The sequence below is a fragment of the Mustela nigripes genome, chromosome X (genome assembly GCF_022355385.1).
Source record: "Mustela nigripes isolate SB6536 chromosome X, MUSNIG.SB6536, whole genome shotgun sequence".
Classification (NCBI taxonomy): domain Eukaryota; kingdom Metazoa; phylum Chordata; class Mammalia; order Carnivora; family Mustelidae; genus Mustela; species Mustela nigripes.
The window spans coordinates 55,377,245-55,392,177 of NC_081575.1; the positions used below are offsets into that span (position 1 = coordinate 55,377,245).

Here is a 14,933-nt window from a genome sequence, read left to right on the forward strand (position 1 = left end):
GGAGAAGCAGGCTCCCCGCCGAGCAAGGAGCCCGATGTGGGACTCCATCCCAGGACGCTGGGATCATGACCTGAGCCGAATGCAGCTGCTTAACCAACTGAGCCACCCAGGCGTCCCTTGCTCTTCATTTTTAATGTTGCTAATGACAATAGTATCATAGCGTAATCTGATCAAAGAGGTTTCAAAAACCCAGGTTTTAAAAGCCCTGGATATGTGTATTTTGAGTTGTCTGTTGACCTTTGCAAAGTTTAGCAGTATTTTATATTTGATTACTGTCTCATGTTTAATTAGTCTTTTGGAGTTTGTAAAATACTTTGCATATATGTTAGCTCATTTATGATACAACAGCCTCATGAAAGGTTAGGAAGCTGGTCTGATTCCCATTTTATAAATGGATCTGAGAGATTAAGTGGCTTGCCTAATACCTGCTGATTAATGCATCTAGAACTTTTCCCACTTTACTTTCCTAGATCTAAAAGGTAGGATTAGATCATTAATGATACTGCGTTTTATTTTATTATATTTAATTAAAATTATTGTATTATAACGGTAAAGATCTCGGCATTTTATTTATTTTTTTAGTGGAACAGTAAATATTCTTTATTTTTTTCCAAGTTTTTATTTAGACTCCAGTTAGTTAATATACACATTACTTACAAGTGTAGAATTCAGTAATTCAGCAATTATATACAACACCTGGTGCTCATCCCATGGGCTCTCCTTAATCCCCATCACCTATTTAACTGCCCCCCAACTCTCCCCCACCCTTGCACCCCCCACCCCACACACCTCCCCTATGGTAACCGTCAGCTTGTTACCTATAGTTGAGCGTCTGTTTCTTGGTTTTCTTCTGTTTCTTCCCCCCTCTATGTTCATGTCTTTTGTTTCTTAAATTCCACATATGAGTGAAATCATGTGGTGTTTGTCTTTCTCTGACTGTCTTATTTCCCTTAGTGTAATACCTATGAGCTCCACACATCTTGTTGCAAATGGCAAGATTTCATTCTTTTTCATGGCTAACTACTATTCCTAGATTTTATATATATGTGTATATATATATACTATATGTATATCTCACATAATCTTTTTCAATTTATCAGTCAGTGGACATTGGGGCTCTTTCCATAATTTAGTTATGTTGATAATGCTTCTGTAAACATCAGGGTGCATGCATCCCTTTAAGATAATATTCTTGTATTCTTTGGGTGAATACCCTGTGGTGCAATTGCTTGGTTGTACAGTACTATTTTTAATGTTTTGAGGAACCTCCATACTGTTGTCCAGAGTGGCTGTACTAGTTTGTATTCCTTTCAACAGCGTAACAGGGTTCCCCTTTCTCCACATTCTCGCCAAGACCTTTTGTTTCCTATGTTGTTAATTTTATCCATTCTGACAGGCATGAGGTAGTTTTGATTTTTAGTTCCCTGATGATTAGTGATGTTAATCATCTTTTCATGTGTCTGGTGACCATATGTGTGTCTTTTAGAAAAAATGTCTGTTCATGTCTTTTGCCCATTTTTTAACTGGATTATTTGTTTTTTGGGTGTGGATTTTGAAAAGTTCTTTATAAATTTTAGGTACTAACCCTTCATTAGATACATCATTTGAGAATGTCTTCTCCAATTTTGTAGGTTCCATTTTAGTTTTTTTGGTTATTTCCTTCACTGTGCAGAATCTTTTTTATTTTGATGAAGTCCTGATAGTATATTTTTGCTGTTATTTCCCTTGCCTCAGGAGACGTATCTAGTAAGAAGTTGCTACAGCCAATGTCAAAGAGGTTGCTGCCTGTGTTCTCCTCTAGGATTTTATTGTTTTCCTGTCTCACTTTTAGGTATTTCATTCATTTTAAATTTATTTTTGTATATAGTATAAATAAGTGGTCCGATTTCATTTTTTGCATGTTGCTCTCTGGTTTTTCCAACACCATTTGTTGAAGAGACTGTCTTTTCCCCATTGGATATTCTCTCCTCCTTTGCTGAAGATTAATTGACCAGATAGTGGTGGGTTCATTTCTGGGTTTTCTCTCTATTCTGTTGATCTGTGTATCTAGTTTTGTGCCAATATTATGCTTGATCAGTACAGCTTTGTAATGATATAACTTAAGGTCTTGAATTGTGATGTCTCCAGCTTTGCTTTTCTTTTTGAAGATTGGATTTTGCTATTTGGAGTATTTTGTGGTTCCATACAAATTTTAGAATTTTTTGTTCTAGTTCTGTGAAAAATGCTGCTATAACTTTGATAAAGATTTCATGAACTGTGTAGATTGCTTTGGGCAGTATAGACATTTTAACAATATTTGTTCTTCCAATCCATGAGCTTGCAATGTTTTTTCATTTCTTTGTGTCATCTTCAATTTCTTTCATAAGTGTTCTAGTTTTCAGAGTATAGATCTTTTACTTCTTTGGAAAGGTTTATTCCTAGGTATCTTATGATTTTTGGAATATTTGTAGGAGGGGATCAATTCCTTGATTTCTCTTTCTGCTACTTCATTATTGTTGTATAGATGTGCACCAGCTTTCTGTATGTTGGTTTTGTATCCTGTGACTTTACTGAATTTGTGTATCAGTCCTTGCAGCTTTTTGGTGCAGTCTTTGGGGTTTTCTTTATAGAGTATCATGTTATTTGCAAATAGTGAAAGTTTAACTTCTTCCTTGCCAGTTTGGATGCCTTTTATTTCTTTGTATTATTTGATTCCTGTGGCTAGGACTTCCAGTACTATGTGAAATAATTGTGTTAAGAGTAGAAATCCCTATCTTGTCTGTGACTATAGAGGTAAAACTCTTTGCTTTTCCCCACTGAGAATGATACTAGGTGTGGATTTTTCATATGTGGCCTTTATTATGTTGAGGTATGTTCCCTCTAACCCTACTTTGTTGAAGGTTTTTTTTTTTTTTAATTTGACAGAGAGAGGGAGATCACAAGTAGGCAGAGAGGCAGGCAGAGAGAGAGGGGGAAACAGGCTACCTGCTGAGCAGAGAGCCCGATGCAGGACTCGATCCCAGGACCCTGAGATCATGACCTGAGCTGAAGGCAGAGGCTTAACCCACTGAACCACTCAGGTGACCTGAAGGTTTTTTTTTTTTTTTTTAATAATGAATGTATGTTGTACTCTGTCTGTCAGATGTTTTCTCTACATCTTTTCAAAGGATCATATGGTTCTTATCTTTTTTTTTAAATTACTGTGGTGTATCATATTGATTGATTTCCGAATATTGAAACTTCTTGTGGCCCATTAATAAATCCTGCTTGATCATGGTGAATGATTCTTTTAATGTACTGTCAGAATCAATTTGCTAGTATCCTATTGAGATTTTTTTATATCCATGTTCATCAGGGATATCAGCCTGTAGTTGCCTTTTTTTTTTTTTAAAGATTTTATTATTTACTTATTTGACAGAGAGATAGATCTGTAGGCAGAAAGAAAGGGAGAAGCATGCTCTCTGCTGAACAGAGAGCCCGATGTGGGGCTCGATCCCAGGACCCTGAGATCATGACCTGAGCCGAAGGCAGAGGCTTAACCCCCTGAGCCACCCAGGTGACCCTGTAGTTGCCTTTTTTTTTTTTTTTTTTTTTTTTTTTTTTTTTTTTTTAGGGAGACAAACCATATGTAGTTGCCTTTTTTAATGGAGTCTTTGTTCGGTGTTGGAATTAATGTAATGCTGGCCTCATAGAATGAATTTGGAAGTTTTCCTTCCTCTTCTGTTTTTTTAGAATACTTTCAGAAGAAAAGTTTTTAACTCTTCTTTTTTTTTTAATTTTTTAATTATTTTCTTTAAATTTTTTTTGTAATTTTATTTATTTATTTGACAGACAGAGATCACAAGTAGGTAGAGAGGCAGGCAGAGAGAGAGGAGGAAGCAGGCTCCCTGCTGAGCAGAGAGCCCGATGCAGGGCTCCATCCCAGAACCCTGAGATCATGACCTGAGCCGAAGGCAGAGGCTTAACCCACTGAGCCACCCAGGTGCCCCCACCCTTTTTTTTTTTAATTTTTTTTTTAATTTTATTTATTTGACAGATAGAGATCACAAGTAGGTGGAGAGGAAGGCAGAGAGAGAGGAGGAAGCAAGCTCCCTGCTGAGCAGAGAGCCTTAACTCTTCTTTAAATGTTTGGTAGAATTCCCCCTGGGAAACCATCTGGCCCTGGACTTTTGTTTGTCAGGACATTTTTGATTACTGATTCAGCTTCTTTGGTGCTTCTGCATCTGTTTCTGTTTCTTTCTGCTTCAGTTTTGGTAGCTTATGTGTTTCTTGGACTTTATCCATTGCTTCCAAGTTGTCCAATTTGTTGACATATAACTTCTCATAATACTTTCTGATAATTTCATAATATCTGATAATTGTATTTCTGTGGTGTTGGTTGTTATTTCTTCTCTCTCATTTCTGATTTTATTTATTTGGGTCCAGTTTCTCCTTTCTCTTTCATAAGTCCAGCTAGGGGTTTACCACTTAACAATTCAAGGAATCAACTCCTAGTTTCATTGATGGGTTCTACTGTTTTTTGTTTGTTTGTTTATTTAGTTTATCATTTATTTCTGCTCTGATCTTTATTATTTTCTTTCCTCTGCTGGCTTTAGGCTTCATTTGTATTTCTTTGTCTAGCTCCTTTAGGTGTAAGTTTAGGTTGTTTATTTGAGATTTTTCTTTCTTGGACTGTCATGTTTTCATTTTAATTTGTTTCCATCTATTTTTTTTAATTCTTTAATTTCCTGGTTGACCCATTAATCCTCTTTTTTTTTTTAGAATTATTTATTGATTTTAGAGAGAGAGAAGGAGAGAATGAAAAGGGAGATGGAGAGAGAATCTCAAGCAGACTCAGCACAGAGCCAAAACGGGGCTCAGTCTCACGACCCTGAGATCATGATCTGAGCTAAAACCAGGCACCCCAGGTCCATTCATTTTTTAGTAGCATGTTGTTTTACCTACATGTATTTGTGGTTTTTCCAAATTTTTTCTTGTTTTTGACTTCAAGTTTCATAGCATTGTGGTCTGAAAAGATGCATGGTATGATCACATATTTTTGTGGTTGTTGAGGTCTGAGTTGTGACCTAGTATGTGGTCTGTTCTTGAGAATGTCACATGTGCACTCGAAAAGAATGTATATTCTGTTGATTTAGGATGAAGTGTTTTGAATATGTCTGTTAAGTCCATTTGGTCCAGTATTGCATTCAAAACCATTGTTTCCTTGTTGATTTTCTGCCTAGATGATCTGTCCATTGATATAATTGGGGTGTTAAAGTCCTGTAGTATTACTGTCTTATTATCAATGAGTTTCTTTATGTTTTTTAATTAATTCTTTTATACATTTGGGTGCTCCCCATGTTGAGGATATAAATATTTACAATTGTTAGATCTCCCTATTGGATAGTCTGCTTTATTATGATATAATACCCTTCTTCATCTCTTATTATAATCTACTCTGGCTTCATTTTGATGTCTATTTTCATGATAAATGTTTATCCATCCCCTCATGTTCAGTGTGCAAGTGTCATTAGGTCTAAAATCAGTCTCTTGTAGGCAGCATTTAAATGGGTCTTGTTTTGTTATACATTTTGCTGTCCTCTGTCTTGTGATTAGAGCATGTATTCCATTTGTATTCAGAACTGTTGATAGCTATATGTTTATTGCCGTTTTATTACTTGTTTTGTCGTGTCCGGAGATTTTCTCTGTTCCTTTCTTCTCTTTGTCACTTTTGTTCTTTTCTTTCGACTCAAATAGTTCCCTTTAGTATTTCTTCCAGGGCTGGTTTAGTGGTCACAAACTCCTTTAGTTTTTGTTTCTCTGGGAAGCTCTTCATCTCTCCTTTTGTTCTGTATGATAGCCTTGGTTGGTAGAGTATTCTTAGCTGCTGATTTTTCCCATTCAGAACTTTGAGTATATCATGCCACTGTCTTCTTACTTACTAAATTTCTGTGGAGATATCTGCAGATGGTCTTATGGGTCTTCCTTTGTAAGTTCAGGACTTCTTTTGTCTTGCTGCATTTAGGATTTTTTTTCTTTATAGCTATATTTTGCAAATTTAATTATAATTAATCTTGGTGTTGGTCTGCTTTTGTGGATTTTGATGGGAGATGTCTGTGCCTCAGGATTTGGATGTCTTTTTCCTTCCCCAGATTAGGGAATCTTTCAGCTGTTATTTCCTCAGATAAATTTTCTGCCCCCCTCTTCTCTCTCTTCTTGTTCTCAGACTTGTATAGTACGAATGTTACTTCGTTTGATGGAGTCACTGAGTTCCCTAAATATATTCTCCTGATCCATAATTCTTCTTTCTTTTGTTCAGCTTCATATTTGTCTATTATTTTACCTTCTATATCACTTACCTGTTCCTCTGCTTCTTTTATCCTTGTGTTCATTGTATCCAATCTGTTTAAAATCTTGCTTATTGCAGTTTACATTTCTGGTTTTTTTTTTAACTCTATTATCTCTGTGGTAAGGGCCATCCTGAAGTCTTCCACTCTTGTCTCAAGCCCAGTCATTATCCTTATGATTGTTGCTTTCAGTTCTCCATTCAGACATATTACTTATATCTGTTTCACTTAGATCTCTGGTTGTGACCTTATCTTGTTTCATTTGGGATGAATTCCTCCATCTTGGCATTTTCCCTAGGTTTCTGATTTATTTGTTTGTTGGAAAAGCTTGTTCTGTTGCGTGCTTTTGAGTGTAATGGCTTTATGAAGAAGATGTCATATAGCGCCCAGGGCCTGATGCTTCAAGGCGTGTCTCTGATGCATGCTGCATGCATTCTGCTGCTTGTTTTGGGTGCTCTGTCCTTCAGGCCAGTTATCTGCAGAGTCTGTCCTTGCCTTCATTGGGCAATGTTTTATCCTTGGGCAGTGTGGTGAGTTTAACTAGGTGTACTCTGGTCTGTTTGTTAAATGAGACCCAATACTACTTCCACTAGGCCTGAATCTTTGCATAACTCTCTGATCAGGAGATGTTGTTTGAGCAGGGGTTTCTGCTGGTCTTCTGGGGCAGGGTCCTGCCAACTTGACCAAGAAGGTCAGTGGGGGTAGAGTGCAGGGGTGTTGGACCTGATATAAGCAGGTAAGGCAGCCACTGTAGGTGCTCTGGTGTTTATAACAGTTGGTTCTTTTTTTATGCTGAGGGGAGGGGGAGGGAAGTGAAATCAGGCAGCTCCACTGTCTCTGGAGAGGGATCTCAGTGCTTGTTCCCAGGAACTCATTTTGAGAAGAGGGAATGATCTCCCCTGGGTGTCCCAGGGCTTCTTTAGATGGCTGTCTGTCCCCAGGTTGTTTTCATGTCTTCTCCCCAGGAGCAGTGCAGTGTGCCTTCCAGACTCTATCCCAGCCATGCTGTGGATTTCTAAAACTCTAGTCTTCAATCCCTGCTGGTTGTAAAAACTCACAAAAATCTCCCCCTCTTGTTTTCCCAGCCAGTGGCTTTGGAGAAGTATTCTCCCTGTGTGTTCCCCTGTATGCTTCTCTCTCCCTTATCATTCTCCCAGACCAGGGCTCCCTCCCCTCCACAACATCAGAGATCTGTTTCTCCCCCAAAGCATGTCCCTGTACTTCCTACCTTCCTCCATGTGGCCTCTTCTATCCCTTTGGTTGTGGAATTTGTTTTGTCAGTCTTCAGGTTGATTTCTTGGGTATTCGGGATGATTTGGTAGTTATCTAGTTGTTTTCAAGGGAGAAGAAGAACTTAGGATCCTTCTATTCCATCATCCTAGCTCTTCTTCCAGCATTTTATTTTTTGACATTTATGTTAGGTTACTCTTTCATCATACGTTTTTTATTGTAGTGTTTATTGTATTTATTGTAATAAGACTTTTCAAAATTTTTAAATTTTTTTAAGATTTTATTTATTTGACAGAGAGATCACATTTAGGCAGAGATAGAGGGGGAAGCAGGATCCCTGCTGAGCAGAGAGCCTGATGTGGGGCTCCATCCCAGGACCCTAAGATCATGACCTGAGCCCAAGGCAGAGGCTTAACCCATTGAGCCACCCAGGTTCCCCAATAAGACATTTTTTAAGTGTACTCAGACTTTCGAATTTATGATTTATTGCTTTTTCCTGGCCTCGTATCTTGTGTTTTTTACAAATTCAGTTTGTTTCATGTTTACACACACACACACACACACACACACACACACACCCTGTTGGCATGTAGAAACCATTTATTCTTCACAAATTTATTTGATAGCATATCTGTAGAGCAGTGCAGTAGGTGCTGTGAGGGACACAAAAATAGAGATGTTCTGATCTTCCCTCAAGGGAATTAAAGTCTACTTCAGAGATAAAGTATATCCTAAACAACCAAAGGACTATTAAAAGGAACTGATAAATAAATGCAAGGTAAATTGCATGTGTGTGTATTGTTGGGACATGGAGTAATAGAATGATACATATGGTTGGTTTAAGGAAGTTTTTTGGGGAAATATTTAAAATTTTTTCTTAGAATGGATTGTTAAAGTACATGCCTATTTTTGAAAGTAGGAGAATTACAATATTATGGTAGTGGGATGAATAACCCAGGGGACAAAATGATACAGTCCAAAACATGGAGATTAGAGTTGATAGACTCAGAAAGATGCTATGTCTGAAAACAAGAGAGATAAGACTAGAAAGTAGTTTATAAAGAAGTGATATGGGTTAGAGGCAGAAAGATTTTATGGGGTAGGGTTTAGAGATCATATAAGAAAGAGCAGCTATAAGTTCTTGAGCAATCAGTTAGCAGGTGTTTACTTCCCAGGGCCTATTACTGGCATTTTTACTGTTTCACAGTAGGTCAGCTTTTTTTTTTTTAAGATTTTATTTATTTATTTGACAGTCAGAGATCACAAGTAGGCAGAGAGAGAGGAGGGAAGCAGCCTCCCTGCTGAGCAGAGAGCCTGACGCAGGGCTTGATCTCAGGGTCCTAAGATCATGACCCGAGCCAAAGGCAGAGGCTTAACCCACTGAGCCACTCAGGTGCCCCGGCAGTAGGTCAACTTAATGAAATGTAGGTTCTATGGTGGATAACATGAAAGTGAAATGCATAATGCAGGTAGATTGAACAGGAGCCTGTTATATCAGTCAAAGCAATACGGACCAAGAATGTTAACTGTAATAGTAACTTTGAAATAGAGTAATAGACACTAATACTAAAACAAATAAAGCAGGAAAGAATACAGAAAGATCCTCTTAGATACCACATTGTGATAAGCCAACTTAAACTTTATGGCAGACTTTTTGTAGCTCTGTCACACCATCAATAATATTAATCTTTGATAACTACCACTGTTGAACATGTACTGTATGCTAGGTACTGTGACAGGTTCTTTGCATGTGATGCCATGAAGACTAAACTATTATTCTTCAAAACAACCTTGTGAGGTAGATGCTATTATCCATGTGTTATAGATGGATAATTTAGATCAGAGAGGATAAATAAGTTCACAGAGTTACCTAATCACAGGGTTTGGGCATTGTCCTGTTTATTCTGAAACCTGTGCTCGTAACCACTTTTGATTTGTTTCTAAAATACAATTCCCCTGATGGCATTAAAGTTTCAAAAGTGTACCTGTGACAGACCCTACTAAACTCTGAGGTCTTTATGTGTATTTTTAAAATATTAACTATGTTTCATATTGTATCGAAACCTTAACAGGTGAATGTTTACTGTGTGGTTCATACAAGGCAAAATGTATACTGAACTTGATAAAATAAATGAGGTTAAGAAATAAAAATTGCCATTAAAATAGTATAAAATGTAGCCAGTACAATTATCAAAAGTGTATTGTTATTATAATTTCTCATTAGCCAGGATTTACATGAAGATGTTGAAGAAGCTGGTGCACTGCAGAAAAATCATGCTTCTGTGATATCTGGGAACCCCACAGAAGCTGCACATTCTGCCTGTCTGCCTTCAGAAGATGAGTCATTATGCAGTGTGATCTGTGAAGTGCCCAGAGAACAAACTCCAAGCAGTGATCTAGAGACTGCCCTAAAAATACACGATGTGGAAGTAACAGGGGAAAAGGAAAAGTATTATGACAACAAAACTTGTGTGAAGTCAGGTTCAGAAGAAGAAACAAGTGAAAATGTGCCTACAGAAGAAGACACTGCATTGCAACCAAAGAAAAATAGGATTACTTACTCACAAATTATTAGAGAAGGCAGGAAATTTAATATTGATTTGGTATCAAAAGTAAGTACTAATTATCTTCATCTTATCATTAGAATAATACTAATTTTTAATTGATTGAAAATAGCATCTGGGACCATAAACCCAGTTTTCATAATTTTATTTTTTTAAAGTGTGGAACATTTGTTTTATAAAGAGATAGTAGCCAGAGATTTATAATTCAGTTAAAATATTCTTTAAATATAGGTTTAAAAATGCATTTAAATTGCTCAGTACTGGGCGCCTGGGTGACTCAGTCAGTTGAACCTCTGCCTTCGGCTCAGGTCATGATCCCAGGGTCCTAGCATCAAGTCCCACATCGGGCTCTCTGCTCAGCAGGGAGCCTGCTTCTCCCCCACCTCTCTCTGCCTGCCTCTCTGCCTACTTGTGATCTCTCAAATAAATAAATAAAATCTTAAAAAAAAAAGCTCAGTACTATAGCACAAGAATTCTTTTGTACTGGAGCATAGAGTCCACTCTAATATTCTCCTACTGTATGGACACTGTCAATTCTATCAAGAAAATAATTCTAATGAACCTAATTATAAATTTATGTTATATTTATAGTTTATTAAATAAACTTTCTTTAGCCCTTCTATATAGTAACTATTTTAACATCTGTATGATGATGAACATTCTGAATAAACGGATGCATTTTTGAAAATCATCTGTTCGGGTGTGAGAGCTTTGGAGGATAATTTAATAGTTGGGAGGCTGGGAACAATGCTGTTATCTTTGGTTAGGTTTCAGTCCTGAACTCTGATAGGTCAGTGTAACTTCAGAGGAGGTCCCTGAGTCTTTGGAGGGTACAATGTTGTATTGGGTTTATAGGAAGCAAGGTTAATTTAGCACAAAAAGAACAGAAAACCAGCAAGGATAATGGTCTTAAATGGTTAGATACAGGGAGCACCTGGATGACTCAGTTGATTGTCTGCCTTCAGCTTAGGTCTTGATCCCAGAGCCCTTGGACTGAACCCCACATCGGGCTCCCTGCTCACTGGAGAGTCTGCTTCTCTTTCTGCCCCTCCCCTCTGCTCCTGTGTGTGCACACTTTCTCTTTTTTCTCTCTCTCAAGTAGATAAATGGAAATCTTTAAAAAAAAAAAAAGGTTAGAAATAGGGCTGGGAGAAAGTAGAAAGAAACAGATCAAATCCCATAAATTGAGGGCAAACAATAAGAAATTAAAAAGAAGTAGGAAAGCATGGTGAATAACATAGACTTGCCTCAAAACTAGGCTTTTCAATTTAATTGCTCTCTTGAAGTTCCCAGTTACAGAGTAGAGAGAGTAATTGCATATTCCTCACATTTTGCTGATACAATCCCATACACTCATACTGCTGCTCTCTTTGAACCTGATGCCTAAAAATGTGAGTAAATTTTACTACCCTTTGTTTCTTTCTATCACATAGCTCCCTCTGTGTCTAATTCTGTCCTCCTCTGAGTTGTGTGCTACTTTGGTCCTATTTATTATTTCTGCACCATCTGTTCGACCTTCTCCAGCCACTGTGCCCCTGTCGTGCTTTGAAATGTAGCATTTTTTCCATGTTAATGTTACCTTAGCTATTGATTTCTGGGTGAAGTTTAATCATAGTTTACTAATGGTCTTCCTGTTCTCTTGAACAGAAAATAAGTTTTACAAAACCAAAAAATAAAACAACAACAACAAAAAAAACGATTTCAAGTGACAAATGGACTTTGTTCTGGAATTTTCATTTTTAATTAGGTACTAGGAATTTGGAATGTCTAACTTAAAAGATGATACAAATGTTGGTTAAGAATCAACACTAGTTTATAATAGTTTCTATCCCTTATGGTAGCTGAAATACAGTATAAATATTGCAAAGGAAAATGATAGAAGATGGTGCTGTATCAATTTTTGGGATTAATGTAGGAAATTATTCACTTGTATAAAAGAAAGTGAATGCTGATTATAGTGGAGGAGAGATAGTTTAATTAGATGCTAAGATTTTTTTTTATCCATCTTTTTTTAAAAATATTTTATTTATTTATTTGACAGAGATCACAAGTAGGCAGAGAAGCAGGCACAGAGAGAGGGACGGGGAAGCAGGCTCCCTGCTGAGCAGAGAGCCAGATGTGGGGCTCCATCCCAGGACCCTGGGATCATGACCTGAGCTGAAGGCAGAGGCTTTAAGCCACTGAGCCACCCAGGTGCCCCAGATGCTAAGATGTTTGAGGAGACTTAAGATTTCTGGGTATTTTCACTGGATCACAATAGTGGTTCTTTTAGGGTAAATTAAAAAAAAAAAAAAAGATGTGTCTAGGGCAGTCAAGACAGTTGTACTTTGTCCTGCATAATAGTTTTCATGGTTTTACATATTTAAAAATAATCAATAATAAATTCATCCTGTAAAAGCAGCAATAGCTAAAGAATGTAGAGCCATATCAATATAAGAGATTTATTATCATTTTTTAATGTTAGTCATTTAGCGAATATTTACTGAGTACCTGTGGTGTGGAAAGCAGTACATTCCACGATATTGGGGCAGTTACTCCTTGGAAAGTCGGTCCTAATTTCAGTTATTGCATCTACATTTAGGATGATTGCCAAATATCTATTTCAAGCCCTACCTTTTTCCTAAAATTCAGTTTGATGTCTCCAAACTACTTGACATTTCTACATACATTCCATCTCGAAGTCATTATGGTAAAATTGACACATTACTGTGGTGCTTTATAGAACACATCCACATAAATATAGGCATTTTTTCCTATTTCTTCTTTTCAGAATTTTTTACTAACATATAATGTATTATCTGCTACAGGAGTACAGGTCTGTGAATCATCAGTCTTATACAATTCGCAGCACTCACCATAGTACATACATACCCTCCCCAGTGTCCATCACCTAGCCACCCCCACTCCTCCACAACCCTCAGTTTGTTTCCTGAGATTAAGAGTCTCTTATGGTTTGTCTCCCTCTCCTGGTCCCATCTTGTTTCATTTTTTTCCCTCCCCGCCTCCCACACCCCAAGTAGTCTTGTACTACTCAGGGTTGGTTAGTTAAAATACTTAGCATTTTTATATAGTGAGTATAGTATTATTATAGGTTAGTTAAATAAAATACTTATCATATTTATATAGTATTATAGTATGATATACTTCTTAGAGTAATAGAGAAAATCAAGGTCAAAGTTTATAGAATTAAAACTCTTTTCTTAGAAGTCCATACCCTTAATTATTATGGAACCAACATGGCCATGTGAAGCAAAGATGATACATTAATTATTAAATCTAATTCTCAATATTTTAATCAAAATGAAGTATTCTTATTTATTTTTACTTAAGTATAATTAACATACAATATTGTATTAATTTCAGTTTTACAGTATATTGATTAGACACTTCTGTACATTTACTCATTGCTCACCATGCTTACTCACCATCTGTCACCATGTAACATTGTTATAATATTATTATTTTTTTTTTTTTTTTAAAGATTTTATTTATTTATTTGACACAGAGAGAACACAAGTAGGCAGAGAGGCAGGCAGAGAGAGAGAGGAGGAAGCAGGCTCCCTGCTGAGCAGAGAGCCCGATGCGGGACTCGATCCCAGGACCCTGAGATCATGACCTGAGCCGAAGGCAGCGGCTTAACCACTGAGCCACCCAGGCGCCCGTTATAATATTATTGACTATGTATCCTGTGCTGTGCTTTTATTCTCCATGTATAACTGTGAGTTTGTAACTCTTAATTCCCTTTATATGTTTCATCCAACCACACCTACCCATCTCTCTGGCAACCACCCAGTTTGTTCTCTGTAGTTAAGAGTCTGTTTTTTTGTTTCTTTGTTTAAATGTTTTCTGTTCAGATTCTATATGTGAGTGAAAGCAAGTGGTGATTGTCTTTCTCTGATGTATTTCACTTAGTATTTCACCCTCTGAGTCCAACCATGTTGTTTCAAATGGCAAGATTTCATTCTCTTTTATGACCAAGTAATTCTGTTGTGTATATATAGTATACAACTTTATCCATTTTTTTGTTGAAGGATACTTGGTATTCTTTAGCTTCTCATCACTGAAATTTCTGTTAGATCACTTAGAGAGTGGTGAAAAAGCGGCTTAGGTTTAAATATTATACTTGTTATTACTAAGCTTCAGACAAAAGTTTAGTGTAGTTTTAATTGAAATGTGTTCTCTTAAATGCATTATTTTTAAGCTGGCATTAAATCTTAAGCTTTACTAGATCTTATTAAGTGAAAATACATTTTATGTTTGTATTAATATTTGTGAAATTATTGTGACTACTGAGGGATCATTGAATTTCAAGTATTGTTTTTAAACAAATTAGGTATTTGAATAATCTATTTTTTATTATAATTACAGAATATTTGGCAATTTATTCTTCAGATCATGGGCTGTATCAGTTGTGTAGGGTATTAGGCTGAAGATAATGAAATAACATGCTGTATTTAGTCAGGGTAATTGGATTAGCCCCCCCCAAAAAAAATAGCAATGCCAGTTTTGTTTTGCACATTGTTGGGCTTTATAAAAATTCATTTAACTAATACTGATTTTCAGAGTCCTTACTGACCTCTTGGATGCTCAGACTAACAGTTTGGATTGATTTTGGAAATTCCCTTTCTCTTTGTATTAAAGCTGATTGTTTTTTTTTCTTCCTCCCCTATTAGAAATGTAACATTTACATTTTTAACATTTATTGAGTCAGACACTTAAAAGTATATCAGTATGGGACCTTGCCGAATGTGTTGCACTTAACCATGTGGTTAAATTTAGAACAGGCAAGATAATACTGTTGAAGTTGTTTTTGTCTAATATTGGTTATGAGAGA

General features: G+C 36.7%; 1 protein-coding gene across 3 annotated transcripts in view; it reads left to right on the forward strand.

The window, feature by feature from the left end:
- CHM (CHM Rab escort protein) overlaps positions 1-14,933 on the forward strand; it is a 227,111-nt gene that overhangs the window by 68,110 nt on the left and 144,068 nt on the right. For all 3 annotated transcript variants that reach the window (XM_059384576.1, XM_059384577.1, XM_059384578.1), the window contains one exon: positions 9,760-10,147. In XM_059384576.1, coding sequence (XP_059240559.1) covers positions 9,760-10,147 — 388 coding nt within the window. The remainder of the gene's footprint in view (positions 1-9,759; positions 10,148-14,933) is intronic.